The sequence below is a fragment of the Pongo abelii genome, chromosome 16, assembly GCF_028885655.2.
Source record: "Pongo abelii isolate AG06213 chromosome 16, NHGRI_mPonAbe1-v2.0_pri, whole genome shotgun sequence".
NCBI classification, from domain to species: Eukaryota; Metazoa; Chordata; class Mammalia; order Primates; family Hominidae; genus Pongo; species Pongo abelii.
The window spans coordinates 56,492,633-56,509,553 of NC_072001.2; the positions used below are offsets into that span (position 1 = coordinate 56,492,633).

Consider the following 16,921-nt stretch of genomic DNA (forward strand, 5'->3'; position numbering starts at 1 on the left):
ACAAAAATATTCTATTAATGTCAGAATGCATACTGATTATAAACTACTTCAGAATGATGGGGAAACACTTACGTAAATGCATTTTGTTGGACTTCTAATTGTCTCTTGTCACTATTATTTTCAGCTGAAGCTACTTTGGAGTGCATTGTTTCTAGTGCACTAAAAATAAAAATTATTAATTTTCCAAGCCAATGTGGTGACAAAGGCTTAAGGTTCTCATTAACAGTGTCATAAAAAATTGTGAATGTCACACTAAATTTTCTATCACCGAATGAGTTTAAAGATGAGGAGCTAGAAATCCTTAAAAAATTATTCTGAAGAATGAAAAACAAGCTTTAATCACTGTAAAAGAAACAGTAAGAAGTTAACCAGCAAAAGGCTCCACTGAACTATTTTTGTGATAACGTCTTTCAGATTCAGAAGCAACCAGGCCTTAAAGAGCCAAAGAAAGAAAGCCTAATGGCCCTAAAATCTCAAAAGAGGGAGCTGAAAGTTCATGATACTGTCTCAGTGCTTCTATTACTAGACATCAAAGTTATTCCCACGGGTTTCAGGAAGGTATAAATGCCAGTGAAGGAGCAAGTAGACTTCACAGAGTCTAAGCCGGAAACTTCAATCTGGGATCCACCTGTGAGTCAAAACTCTTTGCTAATGAATTATTCCAAAGAAAAGACACTGCTGGGAGACACTTTTCCCTATCAGACAAGACCTCCAGGTTCACTACCAGGGTCAAAGTAATAGGAATGCTCTGGTCTAAAGGTGCTTTGCCTACCTTAATGGACTCCAGGCACTCACCTGGGTATACAGCTTGAACCCATAAAGAGATCACAATGGCTTGATGAATAAGGTAGAGTGCTCTAGAGACCAGGTGAACAACCACTCCACAAGCCATCTAAATTGTGACCTATATGCAGACCACAGCCCATTTACAAATGGGTCATCCTTGGTCAATTCAGTGCTGGAGAAGGAGTGATGCCAATATAAAAATAAACAATCTACATACTGAGTTCAAGCCCATTGTATTCAGAGGTAATACACGAAGTGGTTATTTCTATTTTATATAAATTCAAACAACTTGGCTTTGTTAATGACATTTTAAAACTCTCTATCAACATCCAAATATCAACTTCACTTTTTCCAAAAACTTTTTCTGCGCTTCAATGTCCCTTTTGCTTTCTGCCTATGAAAATACGTTTGTATTCAAAATATAAAACCAGAAGAGTTAAAGTAAAATGATGTTTACAGGATTTGCAAAGAAGAGAGTTTATGTGGAGTGAACAATATATAAAGCAATATACTTGAACTGTGCTTGCATGGAAAAATACTTTTTTTCATTTTCTATATGCTGTTCAAACAACTGATCTATTCATTAAAATGAGGTAATAATTATATTAGTCATTTAGCATTGCATAGATAAAACCGTGTAAGTTCAATATCCATTAAAGTTAGAAGATTGACCACATTCAGCTTTGTAACTGGGGGATTTTGCATGTACATAAAAATGTTAAAAGGAATTTTAAATGAGTGAAAACATTCCAGTTGAAAATGGTAAGTGTACGTTCAGAATTAAATGCACTCTTTTCCATACAATGACTAAGGAATACACTAATGCAATTTTAAGTTTAGCTACTGAAGCACCTCTTCTGGTTTGAGGACATTTTCCCAAATCTCACCACCTAAAAACCCCAAATTTGTTTCTTCCGACTGAGGTAGTTAATATTTTCCAGAGAAACACCACTCACATGTGGTAAATAGAGGTAACTAAACCACTAGAGTAATGCTTATGGTTTTGGAGCTCCTAAATTTTGAAAGACTTGATATTTTGAAGTTAATGTTTGGGCTTTGAAAAGTGAAAAGTCTTATTTTTATAGTTCAAGAACGTCCCTCTCTGCCACCAAATTCACACAAGAAACATAAAACTTAATTTCCTCCATGTTCAATTTTAAGAATTTTGCCCATTGAGTACTCATGCTTCAAGGAAACACACTCTCTCATCAAAATCTTTCTTACTAAACAAGCACCTCTGTCAGAAGTGTCTTAATTTCTTATCACAGAATTTTATCCACACAAGGAGCAATAAATAATTCATGTCACTGCCTCTTTGTTGTGTGTCCCTGAACTGCGCAGAGCTGGAAGGCTGACAGCTGTGTCAGGACAAGCACCAAAGATCTGACATGACAAGTGACTAACAAGTTTCTTTCAGTTCATAGCGAAAGAAGACAATGGCCCAAAGTGCAGAAAGAAATCCTAAAACAAAATAAAACTGCTTCTTTCTTTTCAGCTAAGTGTTTGCTATGAGCTTGTTTCCAACCCACAAGCCCTGGTCATTTTATAGGACTGCCCAGCCCCCTTTATTCCTCACACTGGCTTGGCCATTTACTCCTGGCCACGGATCAATATGAGCAATTCTTGGAGAAATACGATGTCTCCATGACAACCAAGCCACAAATTCTCAGTGGAAGGCAGTGAGACCAGTAGTGAACTCTCCAGAGGTTTCTAGGCCTATAAGGCAAGATGTCTTAAAATGCAGGAATGGACAGAGGAAAAAGCCAGAGTAATTCATTCTTTATTACCAGTATAATGACGTCCGATGTATAGAACAGTACTCACTTTTTGAGTTAAGATTCTTTATCAGCACCTATATTTTCTAATTAATCTTTCTTTCTTGATAAATGCGTTTGTGTGTATCAATCAGATAGAGAATGTTATATTTGAATCTCACTCCCATTCCATTCATATTAATGGATGATGGAAATTTATTCTACTTTTGAAATGATATAAAGCTGATCTATTCTTGTCAAAAACAGTGGACATTTAGGTAAAAACTTGATTCATAGATTTACCTGCCTGACAAAATGAGTAAGAGAAAACTGTATTAAGACTCTTCTAAAACCTAATCAAAATTCGGCAAAATTAGTCAAAACTAAAAGTAATGGATAAATAATTTTTATTATAGAAATTTAACACTACCATTTACCCTCTCCCTTTTAGAGTGAGACTCATCTACATTTTTCTTTTAGCTATTATGGCAGGAGGTGGGGTTAATTTTCTCATTAAACATTTCTGTCATTGCTAAAGATGCCATTTCTCAGTTCCATGGGATCTGAAAGCAGAAGTGTGGTTGAGAACAGGCACACGGCAGCAGTCCATCTTCAGAGGAATCTTGATGGAGTGAAGAGGACTGATATACAATGCCATTGCCACTGCGCCTATTGGGGTTCCGAGATGACTTAGGGGACCTGACATAGATTGCAGGCTGCACCTTTCACTGAAAATTAAATCTCAGTAGCTCTCCTTGGGGAAGGATCAGGGGACTGTTTGCAGCTGCCCCCTGTCAGCGAAGGCTACAAGATTTGGAAATCTCTTAACTAAGCTGACAGGCCACAGAGAGGATGAATCAAAAATATGATACATGGATCAGCACACAAAGATGTGAGAGGGTAGAGGGTACACAGGAGCCAGATAAAACAGGAATCACAAATATTAAGTGGAGGAGATATTTAACTCTTTCATTCACGATAATAAGTACCTTCTAGCACCTTATAACTTTGTATTTATCCAGGAATGTTCATTCGACTTTTACAAGATTTTTTGATTCTAATTAATTAGTCGTTAAGGCTAGGTGTGCTTCAAAATGAAACAAAAATAGAAACAGAAATCCTTGTATAAGTGTTTCTAGCTGTATCCTTCTAGTACATTTCTCTTTTATTTCTATAAAGGATATATACAAATATGTAACTTTGACAAAGAATACCTTTTATTGCATGAGAGAACGGTTACTATTTTCTAGACTTTATTTTTCCCTAAACATTTGACAGTATTCATTACCATCATGCTAAAATCCTCTCATCCCAGTTACAGTCCTGTTTGTTTCTAGAAAGGTAAATAGAATTGTAATGATGACAGTTTCTCTTTTCACCCCCATCTGTCCACTTCCGCTCCCCTCTTGTTAGATTCCATTATTTGAAATATTTAAAATGTTGCCATTTCTCCATAGTTTCCAATCTCTGGCTCTATTAACCATTTAGCCTAAAATTGATGATAATGAACTGATAGTGTCAGTTTCCCTTCTCAGTCATAAAGCCTTTGTACTTCCTCCAACTGAATTCTTGATGAAAGAGGAAAAGATAACAGCTCCACACTGTGACCCCTGGAGGTGACCATTAATTTGACAGTGCAGCTGCTAAGAGAAAACAGCATTATAATGTCCTCTCCCCTCACCCCCTTCCAAGGACCCCAAAGCTGCGTCAAATTTATCATTTTATACTTGACTATTTTTAAATGGCTTTCACCTGGACTCTCAGACTCTTCCAAGACACATCTGTCAGGCATGTCCTCCACGTCTTGGATGTTTGCCGAGTTTAAGTTGCTGTCATGCTTGACCGGACTGACTGGAGCTATTAAAAGAGAGAGAGAGAGAGAGAGAGAGACAGAAGAGAGAGGATGAAAAAGTAGTAGCAAACACCATTAAAACATCTCCTTTCAGTTCCACAGATATTTCCAGGGACACACTATGTAAACACAAATAATAAATTGAAATAAAATGTATCCTCTAAGTATTTATTGGCAGACATGTAATTAGTTGAAAAATCTATAGATGTGACTTTATCTTAGAAGAAAAATAAGTTCACGGCATCAGCTTAAAAGCTACAAAGTAACAAAGTGATCTCTTCGAAGTAGAAATCGTATTTTTAATGCATAAATCTAAAACAATATAGTCAATTAACGGCAATAGAACACAGAGAGAAGAACATCAGCCTAGTCAATTAGAAAGACCAGCTCTGTACTGGTGGCAATGTTTCCTCTCATTGCACAAATCACAGCTAATGAACATTTTGTGTGCATTTTGGCTCTCTTTCATTAAATTAAAAACTATGGAAACAAACACCAAAAAAACTAGTAGTATAAAAAGTAAATTTTAAAATGTAGAATGAATATACACTGAAAGTTATAATAAGAAGGGCTGTTGTTTCAAATGGTAGGTCTCCAGACAATCTATCATGAGATATTGTAGGATTATGACCAAAAATAGAAGCTAGTACAGAAGTCTAAAATTTTCTATAAACCCATGATGGAACCCACTAATTCTGTTTGAGAAACAGACTGAAGTTTCCACATTTTTCCACAAATTGTAATACTTGCTCTATGTCGTCTCCAGGAAGTAACATATTTCCATATTACATTTGTTCTAGAAAATATTTGTCAGAAAAAGTGGGCCTTGTCTTCATGAAGAAGCTCAGTGAAAAAATAAAGCAAAACAAGCCTGCAATAGCATAAATTAGGTCACAATTAAGCCAAAAGTTCTAAATATATGGATACTGTTGAGTACAATGGAATTTTATTTATTACAAGTTGCTGCAGTAAACACGACTACTGATCTGATAACACATGCAACGTATTTATAAGCTGTAAATGCAATAAACAAAATACATATTTACAAATCATACATAAGATATGTTTGTTGGCACAGGGGAGTGGGCCTGGACACTGTTTCTAAACCTCTGTTAGGAGACAAGAAAGCAATGCAGAAGCTGAGACTGTGCTACTTCACACATTTGGTAAGTGATACCATGGTGTCCCACCCAAGGTCCAGGCAGCATTAGTAGTGTTCAGACCTGGCACACTCCTCCACTTATTTTAATGGAGTGTGCATAGCACTGATGTTTGTAACCTGAAGACCACACGGACAAACTTTACAGAAGACTAGTAACATGATTCTGGTTTAAATATTCCCTCTAGATTGTTTCACCAACTCTCTCAGGACACAGATATGACTTCTCTGTTCTATCAAAGTGCCAGCATAGTTAGAATTTACTACTTCTCTAAAACCTTTTTTTGGGAACAAAATATAAGAAAAGCATGAAATTGCTATTTTCAATAATAAATCTGATCTTTTCATTTTCATCCATACGTTTCTGTGGACTTCATGTGCAACAGTGTCTAGGCCACAGAAGGTATTCTTGAAGGATCTGTGAAATGAATGAATGAACACATGAATGATGCAGAGGTACTATGCTAAATATCCTTCTGATCCAAGAGGATATGTGCTTTCAATTATCTTTTCAATGGATCTGTTCAATTTCTTTGTTAGGCCAACTTGAGACCAAGGATGCATTGTTTGCAAAATGGTGATGTGGGTTAGTTTGTGACATGGAAGGAGAGGATGTGTGGCCTAAGTAGTTATTGATGTAGCTGAGTTTAATTTTCTTAATTTTCTTCAGTTTAGGTCATACTTACTGATTATTTTTGAATCCACAGATTTTTTGTGAAATGTTTAAGTGGTATAGTTAAATGTATCAGTTTCATTCAGAATACTACTATGTTGGTCAAGATTTCCTGGCCTACTTTAATGCCTTTTATCTCTATATATCTTACTTGATAATTTTCTGAAATATTTACGTTGGTATTTATAAAAGGAAATAAATCATATAGCTAAATCTATTACTAAAAGCCAATGAGGTAGCACCTCTATTGATTTGGGCAAATGCATTGCACTTGCCATCCAACACACTATTCTTTCATAATTTAAAACACTCCTCCATTCATTCATTTATTCATTCCTTCAAAAAATATTTATGAAGCACCAAATAAATATTCAGAAGATACTGTTCTAAATCAGGGACCTCACAGAGGAAGAGGACATGGTATTAGACAAAGTACATGTCTGCAACCATTCTTTGTGGCAATAAAGTGGTCCCAGAATGAACTGACATCCCAAACCCCTCAAAAAGGCCAGAAAGTTAGGTGTAGTTTTAGCTGCATGATCTTCATTAAACTCACACTAGTAGGTACCATGCTACTACTTTGCTTCTACCTCTGATTTTGGAGGGTGTGGTTTGTGTGGGGGAGGGGAAATAAAGATGGTTATTCTTCAGATATTGAACTTGGTTACAGATCAGTTTCCAAATCTGAAATGATACAAGATTTGTCATTTTTACTGGGTAGTTCCTAGGGCATCCAATTAAATTTACTGTAGAAGAAATAGCTACATTCTGTGAGTTGGGAATAGCAGGCATTGGAGAGGTTAATTACTGCCATTCTACTTTTTCTTTGTTTGTTTGTTTGATAGGCTAATTCTTGCAATTGTTCTTTTGGGTGTTTCCTGTGATGTTTCATCACTGAACTCTGACATGATGTGTGACCAAGGCTTCTCTAATGAATCACTTCAATAATGATGAACTAACAAATATTGATATAGTGTTTATTATGGGTAGAGTTCTGTGCTGGACTGTGAGGGGTAAAGACATGAAGGCACTTTTAATGTGCCCTCATACAACTTGTGCTCTAGTTGAAGTATGATGAAAAGTAACTAGTAGGAGCACTGGAGATGACATTCTAAGAGAGACACGGTTTTTAGTAGTGCAGAGGAGAATTCCTCTACAATAGAGTGGTCTGAAGGTAAAATTTGAATTAGACCTCCTTGAGTAGGAATGTGGAAAACCCAAAGGGAGCTCATTCAAGGCAAAAGAAAAGGGTGGGAGCCTAGGCATGACCAAAGATACACATTAGCCTAGTGCCACGGATATATTTGTTAAAGCTGCTGCCTACTTTGGTATGTATTTTTAATGAATTCTCTTTACATGTCTCTTTGAGCTTTTTCTAAATTGCTGTTGTTAGCTAATTCTTCTCACCTGTGAAAGTTAGCTATAGACAGGTTTTTCCTTGCTTTAGATAGTCAATAATTTGATCTTTACTGATGGTGGGCCCATTTATCACAGTAAGTTGTCCTTTTACTATACATATTGACTTTTATTTATCAATACCAAAGTCCATTTGTAGCTCATCGCTAAAGTTCTTGGATATTTCCAGTAGTTTTTGAAGGTGCATTTCAGAGCTTGGCAGAGAGATACTTTTGACATCAATATAATGCAAATGGTTGCTAGACTTATCTTTAGCTTAAAATCAACAGTTTATTTCCTCTGTAATGGATTCTGAAATAGTCCACATTTGGAGGCAAGGGGCAAAAAAGGCAAACTCTTCTTGACAGTTCTGCCACTGAAAGATGTAAGGCTATTCCATTTACTCATCACATGCCTCAAAATATTGACGACTGAAGGGCCAGTGTTCTAAATATCTTTGCAGTATCTTTGGTAGCTAGATAAGAGAGGAATCTATGAACTTCGTATGGATGTGTTTCACTATGGTGCATTTAACTATTAGTGTAATTCTTCTAGATCCTAAAGAAATGAATTGTTCGGCCAAAGAGAAGATGAAATCAATAGTTTTTAAATCACATTCAAGAACACTGCAAGAGGAAATTCAGGAGATAGTATGAAGAAGACTCTATAGCAGGATTTGTTGTTAAAATTAGAAAAGTGGTAGCAGGGCCATCAGTGGTAATACTCCTCTACCGGCTCTGTTCTCTATTTTTGTTTCAGTTATCCTCTAAAAATTCCCTTCTTCCTTTTCTCATCACTTGCAGAAAGATGGTATTAGCTGTTAAAGGGGGCTAGGCCTAGGCAGTGAACAACTCCCCCCAGAAACATTTCCACATCCCCAGCAAGAGAGTGGCCACTGGAAAAAAGTCTCCATCCACATCCACAAACAGTGGCTGGATCTTCCAAGCTAGGCAACTGCTGTTGGACAGATGGAGCCCATTGAAAAAACCCTATAATTTACAGTGTGAATAAAATCTGCAGTCCTAAATAACATTTTCAATACAATGACTTATGAATGATTTAAAAATAGATCTCATTCATCATCTGTATAGGCTTTTTGGTAGTAGTGAGGATATTTATAGGAAAATCATTAATAAAAAGAGCAGTTTGAAATATTGGGCAACTGAATAGAATAAACCACTGTAGTACCAGACCAAATCCAAACAAAAATCTTAATTACATATTAATCAGGGGCACAAAAATAATGTACAGGATGCAGAGGTCAGGAAAGACTAAAAGATAGCTCAGGCCTGTGAAATAAGCAGTGAAAAAGAACTCAAAGATTTGTGTTCAAAGCTACTAGCTCAATGTGGTAGCCAAGAGTTGAATACCATCCTGCTTTATAATTCAGATCTCTCTCCAATTTTAAAGAGTCACTATAAAATAAACTAAAAGATGGCATTCTAGAAGTATGGAAGTGAGAAAAGCTACATAAAATTCAGGTAGAAGAAAATATTAATGCAATACTGGCAGATCTCAAAAGACTGCAAGATATTTTAAATCAGAGGGAGGCATAATCTATGAAAAGATGTTAAGTGGTAACACTAAATTTGTAAACAAAGACGATGTCATTTGAACAGACTCCAAATTCAGTTTACAAGTGGCATCTCTCTGGACAGATGTCTTATCAGGAAAACCTATCTGGCTAAAGAGCTGTGTACACATCACCCTTACTTTAAGAGTATCTATTGAGATAATCAAGTGCTAGGACTTCCTGATTATATTTGAATAGCAATAGTTACATACCACATTAGACTTTGGGCTTACTTTGTCTTCAATGTGAACTGGAAATTGGGGAAGAATCATGTAGAAATGCCCCCAATTAAATTAGGCATCTAATGCTTCTTTATAACTAATAACTATTTTACAGACAAGTTTAGCAAGATGAGATAAGGTTAGACTTACATGTTTTTCCATCTGCCTGCAGTTGTAATCTAACATGGAATATTATTTTGTGGGTGGCATTTTCTAGAATGAATCGCTTTAAAGATGATCTATTTTTCAACCAATAAAAAATGAATTTTCCGAAATGTTGTGAAGAGTAACTATTATTTTTGTATTCTTACCTAGATGTAGAGAATTTAAGTTATTATTTTATTTAAATACACACAGAGAGGATTAAATTATTGACTATTTAGGCTTAGGGGAAAAATCTGTCTATAGCCAACTTCCACAGGTGAGAAGTATGGCTAGATCACCCAGCCAAGTTCGGGCAAGATAAATGAGAAAGGTATCAATTGCTTACTGAATCTGTTTAAACATTGCTGTATTCCTCTCAAATTGTTCTGTTATTCAGGACTTTGAGCAATGGGCTGCCTCAGTAAGGCTGATAAGCAAGCAGATACTGCACTTCTAGCCTAATGCAAGGCACAAGGTAGGTACTCAAGAGTACTTATCAAATGACTGGGTGAAATTGCTAACAAGGATTCCTAAGAAGTAAAACAAATAAAAACTTTTTAAAAATCAATGGTTAATTTCACTTGCAGTTTTAAGGGAAAAATCTCAAGGTCTAGCTAGGGTTTACAGCTCAAGCTTAATCAAAAATGTCCAAAAACTTCTTATTAATGCCAACAGGAAGTCTGCATAAAGAAGGAAACCCTGTCTGACTTACTTTTGGATGGAAAATAATAGTCCACACTGTTTAGCCCCTATATATATATATATTTTTATATATATACGTATATATATATTTTTATATATATACGTATATATATTTTTATATACGTATATATATTTATATATACACGTATATATATTTATATATACGTGTATATATATACACGTTTATATATACGTGTATATATATTTATATATACACGTATATATATATTTATATATACACGTATATATACGTATATATATATTTTATATATATACATATATTTTTATATATACATATATTTATATATGTATACATATATTTATATATACGTATATATATTTATATATACGTATATATATTTTTATATATACGTATATATATATACGTATATATATTTTATATATACGTATATATATTTATATATACATATATATATTTATGTATGTGTATATATATTTTTATATATACGTATATATATTTATATACACATATATATTTATATATACGTATATATACGTATATTTATATATGTATATATGTATATATGTATATATACGTATATATAAATATGTATATTTATATACACGTGTATATAAATATGTATATTTATATGTACGTGTATATAAATTTGTATATTTATATGTACGTGTATATAAATTTGTATATTTATGTACATACATATGAATATGTATATTTATATACGTATATATAAATATGTATATTTATATACGTATATATAAATATGTATATTTATATACGTATATATAAATATGTATATTTATATACGTATATGTGTATATATATTTATTTATTTATTTAAAAAAGAATATAAAAAATTTCATTAAAGAGATGAACTTATGAGTTCCCAGAGAGGGAATGTGTTGTATTGTTAAAGACAAAAAACAAAAAACAAAAAAAAAATCCTTAAACCAGAAGATCTGGGTTTCAATCTTACCTCTGCTCCTAATAGTGTAACCTTGGGCATGCCATTTCACTTCACTAAACTCAGGTTCTTTCCTTTATAAAATGAGGGAGTTGAAGTACACAGCCTCTTTGATACCTTCCAGCTTTGAGACTCAAATATTCTGCCAGCTAAGAATCCAAGACCAACCAACTACTGAGTATACAACTGAAGAAGATACCAAGAGGGTAGATGGCCACTACACTAGTGTTGGAACTAATGAGGACTTCTGAGGCCCTTTCTGAATTAAGGAAGATTGGCATTTTGCTAAAAGAGAAAGTGTTCCTTCTTGGTTTCAGTTTCCCAGCGATAAGGAGGTTCTCAATAATTGTTGAACAAAAAGACAAGGTTATGGAGCAGTGTGTGTTCCTATGGAGTCATACTCTCCTCAATCCAAAGGGAGAATCAGTATATTCCCAACTCTTTCTATTCCTTTTATATGTAAAGATGGGGTCCATGAAGTCATTTTGTCTTAGTCAAGCCAGGCATGAAAGCCAACTCAAATCAAATTATCTAAACTCTCAGAATCTTAAACAGATTATAAGGATATAGGATGGAGGGAGTATTACAAAGAGAAAATGTGTAGGTTGGGAAGTAGAAAAGGAGAGTAACAGGGAATGGTACAACTGCGTTCCTTCCTCCTGCTACATTTCCTCACTCCCAACCAGGTAATTCTAAGAGTTCCCATTGGGAGGTTTGCCTAGATTTCTTTATGTTCTCCTTTGGAAAACCATTTTTTGTGGCAAGCAGTGTTCCAAGCAGACAGCTGGTGAGTAGATGAGCAGACACTTAAAGAAAATTTCAATAATTTCCATGACTTTGGTCTCTGAATATTACTGAGTAAATCTCTTCTTTACCAAATTGTAGATAAATATAAAAAATAAGAAACATTACTTATTATTTTTTATATTTATCTACAATTTGGTAAAGAAGAGAATTTCTAGATACAAGAAGTTAATTGGTCAAATCGGTAAGCTCAATTCCAGTTTTTACACCATACAGATAATGAAGAAAAAGACATTCAGAAACATCTGAAAGGATCTGTTCATCACTAAAAGAAGTATGGTGGTGAATGATTTCTAAGAATGTATAGAAATTAATTCGCACTCTTTATGCAATTTAGGTTCTGCAAAGTCATTTGTTTTCTTTTAAGGACCAAATCCTATGGCAAATACAGAAATGTATTAATTTTACTTACTGTTCACAAGTTCAAGAAAATATTAAGTTGAAAGCAGGAATACATTCCAAAGAAGAAAACAAATAGATACCCACATATTGATAAATTGAAGAATAGCCAGTAAAGGGAAAACTCTAGGAAGAATTTATAGTAAACGTCCCAGCTTGTATTTGAAAATTTAGAAGGAGGCCAGGAAAACAAGAGACCCTTCAATCAAAAGAGCATCATGCTAGCATTTGAGACTAGAGATAAACATGATTTATATATGAACTTAAGATAAGGATTCACATCACAGGGCAATTTAAACCAAGGAAAAGCACCAAAAAACATTCCCCTCTTGAATCAGTAGGAGAAAAAACTGTTAAATGGCACTAGCACTGGAATTCTTAAGAGAAGCAACCTTTCCGCAGACTGAAACTAAGACAACACCATCAGTGTGGGGAGAATGGTTGGCAGGCAGTCTCATATTCCCAGCTGACAGCCATCTCTATCTCAAGGGAAAGCGTTTGTCTCAGATGGTTAGTCAAGTGTCAGAGCTCTTTCATCTCCCAGATAGGAAATGGCAAATAAGAAAATCACATTATCTAGACTACGTCTCCATTTTCTAGTTCTTTGTCAACATTAAGAAGGATGCAAGGAAGAACATGTCTGAGTTACCATATTTCGTATCATTAGGCTGAGTTACTCTGAATGTGACTTATTTTTATTTGAATGACATCAAAGTGGTATGTTAGCTACTTAAAAACATATTGAGATTGAACGAAAGATATGCTTGGATGCTAACAAGTATTTTACCACTATATGATAATGTAATCAGTAGTGAGTATCACTTTCTCACACCCCCACACCCTCCATATGCATTTACACAAGACATAGAAAGCATAGGTGGTCTGTTGGCATCAGCTGGTTCTTACTGTCACACATCTCAATGTAGCCACTCATTTAAAAGTATTAGTTTTATTGAGAGATAAATAACAGAAAGATGCCTTCTCAAATCCTCAAGCTGTCTCACTGCATAACACTGAGTATTTGGACTAATATCTCCAAGAGATGGTTGCTGAAAATATGGAAGTGATCTTGATAAGTAGTAGAGTTTCATTTGATATTACATAAGCTACTGACATCTATAAATAAAGGACAGGAGAAACACACCTAAAGAAAGCCAAGTTTTAAAGAGCAAACATGCATGTGGATAAAGGGAAACTAGTAAATATAATCTAATGATACTTCCAGAAAGCTAGGTTCCATACAGAAGAGATGTTATCATATTGGAGAGCTAAGAAATAGGAAACAAAGGGTAAGAGATGAATAGATATTTCTAGATAAGACAGTTTCCTAGATTAGTGTAAAAATCTCTCTCTTAATAGAGTTTTACACATTGTTTGGAAAAATGCATGGTAAATCTCCAGGACACTAAGGGTTCCTGAGTTGTGAAATGTTAGAATAATTAGATTAGTTATAGAAAACAATCGTAAGGCAGAATGAATGAGAATAAATGTTGCATACACATTTGAGTAGAGTTAAGTTTGGGAAACATTTAGAGGAAACATAACCCAAAGTATATGTAATACACTAATCGTTAGAGAAATGCAAATTAAACTACAATGAGACATCATCTCACTCTAGTCAAAACGGCTTTTAGACAAAAGACAGGCAATAATGAATGCTGTCAAGGATGTGGAGAGAGGAGAACCCTCATACACTGTTGGTGGGAATGTAAATTAGTACAGCTACCATGGAGAACAGTATGGAGGTTTCTCAAAAACCAAAAATAGAACTACCATATAATCCAGCAGTTCCACTGTGGGGGACATGTCCAAAACAAAGGAAATCAGTAAGTCAAAGGGATATCTGTACTCCCATGTTTATTGTAGCACTATTCATGAAAGTCAAGATGTGGAATCAACCCAACTGTTCATCAGTGGATGAATAGATAAAGAAAATCTGGTACTATACAAAATGGAATATTATTCAGTCATAAAAAGAATGAACTTCTGTCATTTGCAACCATATGAATGGAACTGGAGGGACATTATGTTAAGTGAAATAAGTCAGGTACAGAAAAAAAAATATTGCATGTTCTCACTAATATATGAGAGCTAAGAAAATATTGAACTCATAGAGATAGAGAGTAGAATGATGGTAACTAAAAGAAGGTTAGTGGGAATCAGGCGATAAGAAGGGATGGTTAACGAGTACAAAAATACAGTAAGAAAGAAGGAATAAGATCTAGTGTTTGGTAGACTATAGTTAACAATAACTTATTGTACATTTCAAAATAACAAAAAGAGTGGAATTGGAATGTTCCTAACACAAAGAAATAATAAGTGGTTGAAGTGATGGAAACCCAATTACCCTGATTTCATCATTATACGTGTACATTTATGTCAAAATATCACATGTAACCCAAAAACATGTTTAAGTAGTATATATTCATAGTAATTACAAATAAAAAATTTAAAATAACCCTAAGTATACGTAATAAGAACATAGCACTGAGCTATCATTTGTTATGACTCAAGGACATTGTGTCAATGTAAAAATGTAGGCAAATGGCTAACAGAAGGCTGGTGCTTTCGGAAGGGGATGAACAACACAATCAACCAATCACAAGAAAACCAAGTAAGCCCATGAGGACTCCACACTTGGAACACTGTGTGTGTCTCCAGTTACTGTTGCCCATGCAGAAGACAATGGAATTTAAGAGGCCATCCAAAGGTCTGGGAGGAAGTAATGGGGAGGAGAGTTTATTTACATAAGAATATCTCAAGAAGAGATTAAGAAGATAAAGACGCTAGTCTGAAAGTAAATCTGAAGAAAGTATATTTGTAAAATTGCTAAAAAGTTATATATACCTATGACTGTCATTTTCTCACTTCTGATTCCTTCAACCCATTAAGATGATTATACTCTCCTTCTATTTGACATTACCAGAATCTCTCGTCTATTTTAATTACCCAATAATAGGTATCTTTCCCTCCAGCCATTCTTTAAATTAAGACAAGTCATACCCCTAAAACCAAGGTCTGATCATGTATTTCCTAAGTAGAAAACCCACAAGGACCTTTGTTCACTCAGCAATGAAAGATTCTGGAGCCATGGATTTCACGGCCTTTTGCAATATAATCTCAACTTGCATTTAGCGATTTCTCACTAGATGCTACCCCTCTCTTTATCCTTCCAATCTCAGCCTCTGATATCATCACTACAGTTAGATGAGACTGCTCACTGTCCCCTGGATATGCCATTTATTTGCTGCATTTGTGCCTCTGCACAGATGCCCAGTTTGAGATATCCCCTCTAACATCAATCTTCAAATCTCTGCTATCTCAAATACTTTTTATTGAAGACTTAGCTGAAATTTCACCTTTCTGTGAAATCTTCATCAATCTGTCAGTTAATATTATTTTTTCTCCTCTTTCCTGTATTCCTTAGCACTTTATTTGGCCTGTGTTATACTTGTAATCCCATTCTTTGGGTCTCATTTCTGACTACCCCACTGGGGTACAGTAATAGGGAAGCAAGACATTTTAGACACATTTTGAGATTTTGAGGCTGATGTTATTAGGATAACTTTGCCTCTCTACAATGGAACCTCTGGTGCTGAAATCAGAAGACTGAGCTAGAAAAATCAGAGGCCTGACCCAGTGTGTCAGTTTCTGTCATCTTTAGCTTATCTCAGACACCTGGAAATTTATAGATAATATGTTTGCTCCACTAACATGATGAGTCTAATGCTCATGGGACAGCTTACTTCCAGGTAGTGATGACTGAAGAAGTCTACTTTATTTGCACTGAATGTTTATGTAGCATTGGGTGGATCATATTATGCAATATCTCTAGGCCAAAGCATCATTTTCCCAACACTCACTTTCCTAACCTTCAAATAACTTTATAAAATAATATGAGTCATGCGTTGCAAAAGATTACACCTTCTCCCTACAACAGAAGGGGAAATTCACTGATTTCCACTCCCTTTTCCTTATCCTCATAAATCATAAACTTAAATTTACCCTAGGGATTTTATTTCTTTGAACTCAATGTACAAGCATAAAACAAATTTTGTTCTTACAGGACATCCCATTTTTGTTTCATTAGTTCAAGGAAAGGGTCACTCAATTTTTAAAGCATTTGGTTTGATCTTTGCTATGATTCATGCTACCTAACATCCACAGACACACTCTATATACTGAAATGTATCATATATAAAATGTGTCTCCATGGACCCCACAATAGTGGTACTCTCACGTAAAGTACTCAAAAGCTGTATTATGGATACATGAGTCTATGCAGGGTGACCAGAAGTAGAAAATAAATTAATTTTGTCAAATATTTAAATAATTGTTGTTTTGCCCAAGTTCCTATTCCACGATAGATTTCTGTTTCTTCTTATGAAAGGTAAAATACTTCCCTGGGGCTATGGGAGGAAACACTTTAAAAAATTTCACCAAATATAAGGCCTAGATTATACTAGTTCTATTTTATACATTTTTATTCTATGATCAACCATCTCACTGATATTT

The 16,921-nt window shown here is 34.7% G+C and overlaps 1 protein-coding gene and 1 long non-coding RNA gene across 6 annotated transcripts in view; one reads left to right on the forward strand and one right to left on the reverse strand.

The window, feature by feature from the left end:
- The window catches only part of LOC129050114 (uncharacterized), a 74,846-nt gene that overhangs the window by 49,755 nt on the left and 8,170 nt on the right, over positions 1-16,921 (forward strand). The gene's annotated exons all lie outside the window — the stretch shown is intronic.
- Positions 1-16,921, reverse strand: part of WDR72 (WD repeat domain 72) — a 236,037-nt gene that overhangs the window by 5,158 nt on the left and 213,958 nt on the right. For 3 of the 5 annotated variants that reach the window (XM_054531290.1, XM_054531289.1, XM_054531288.1), the window contains one exon: positions 3,916-4,397. In XM_054531290.1, coding sequence (XP_054387265.1) covers positions 4,072-4,397 — 326 coding nt within the window. In that variant the 3' untranslated portion in view covers positions 3,916-4,071. 5 annotated transcript variants of the gene reach the window in all.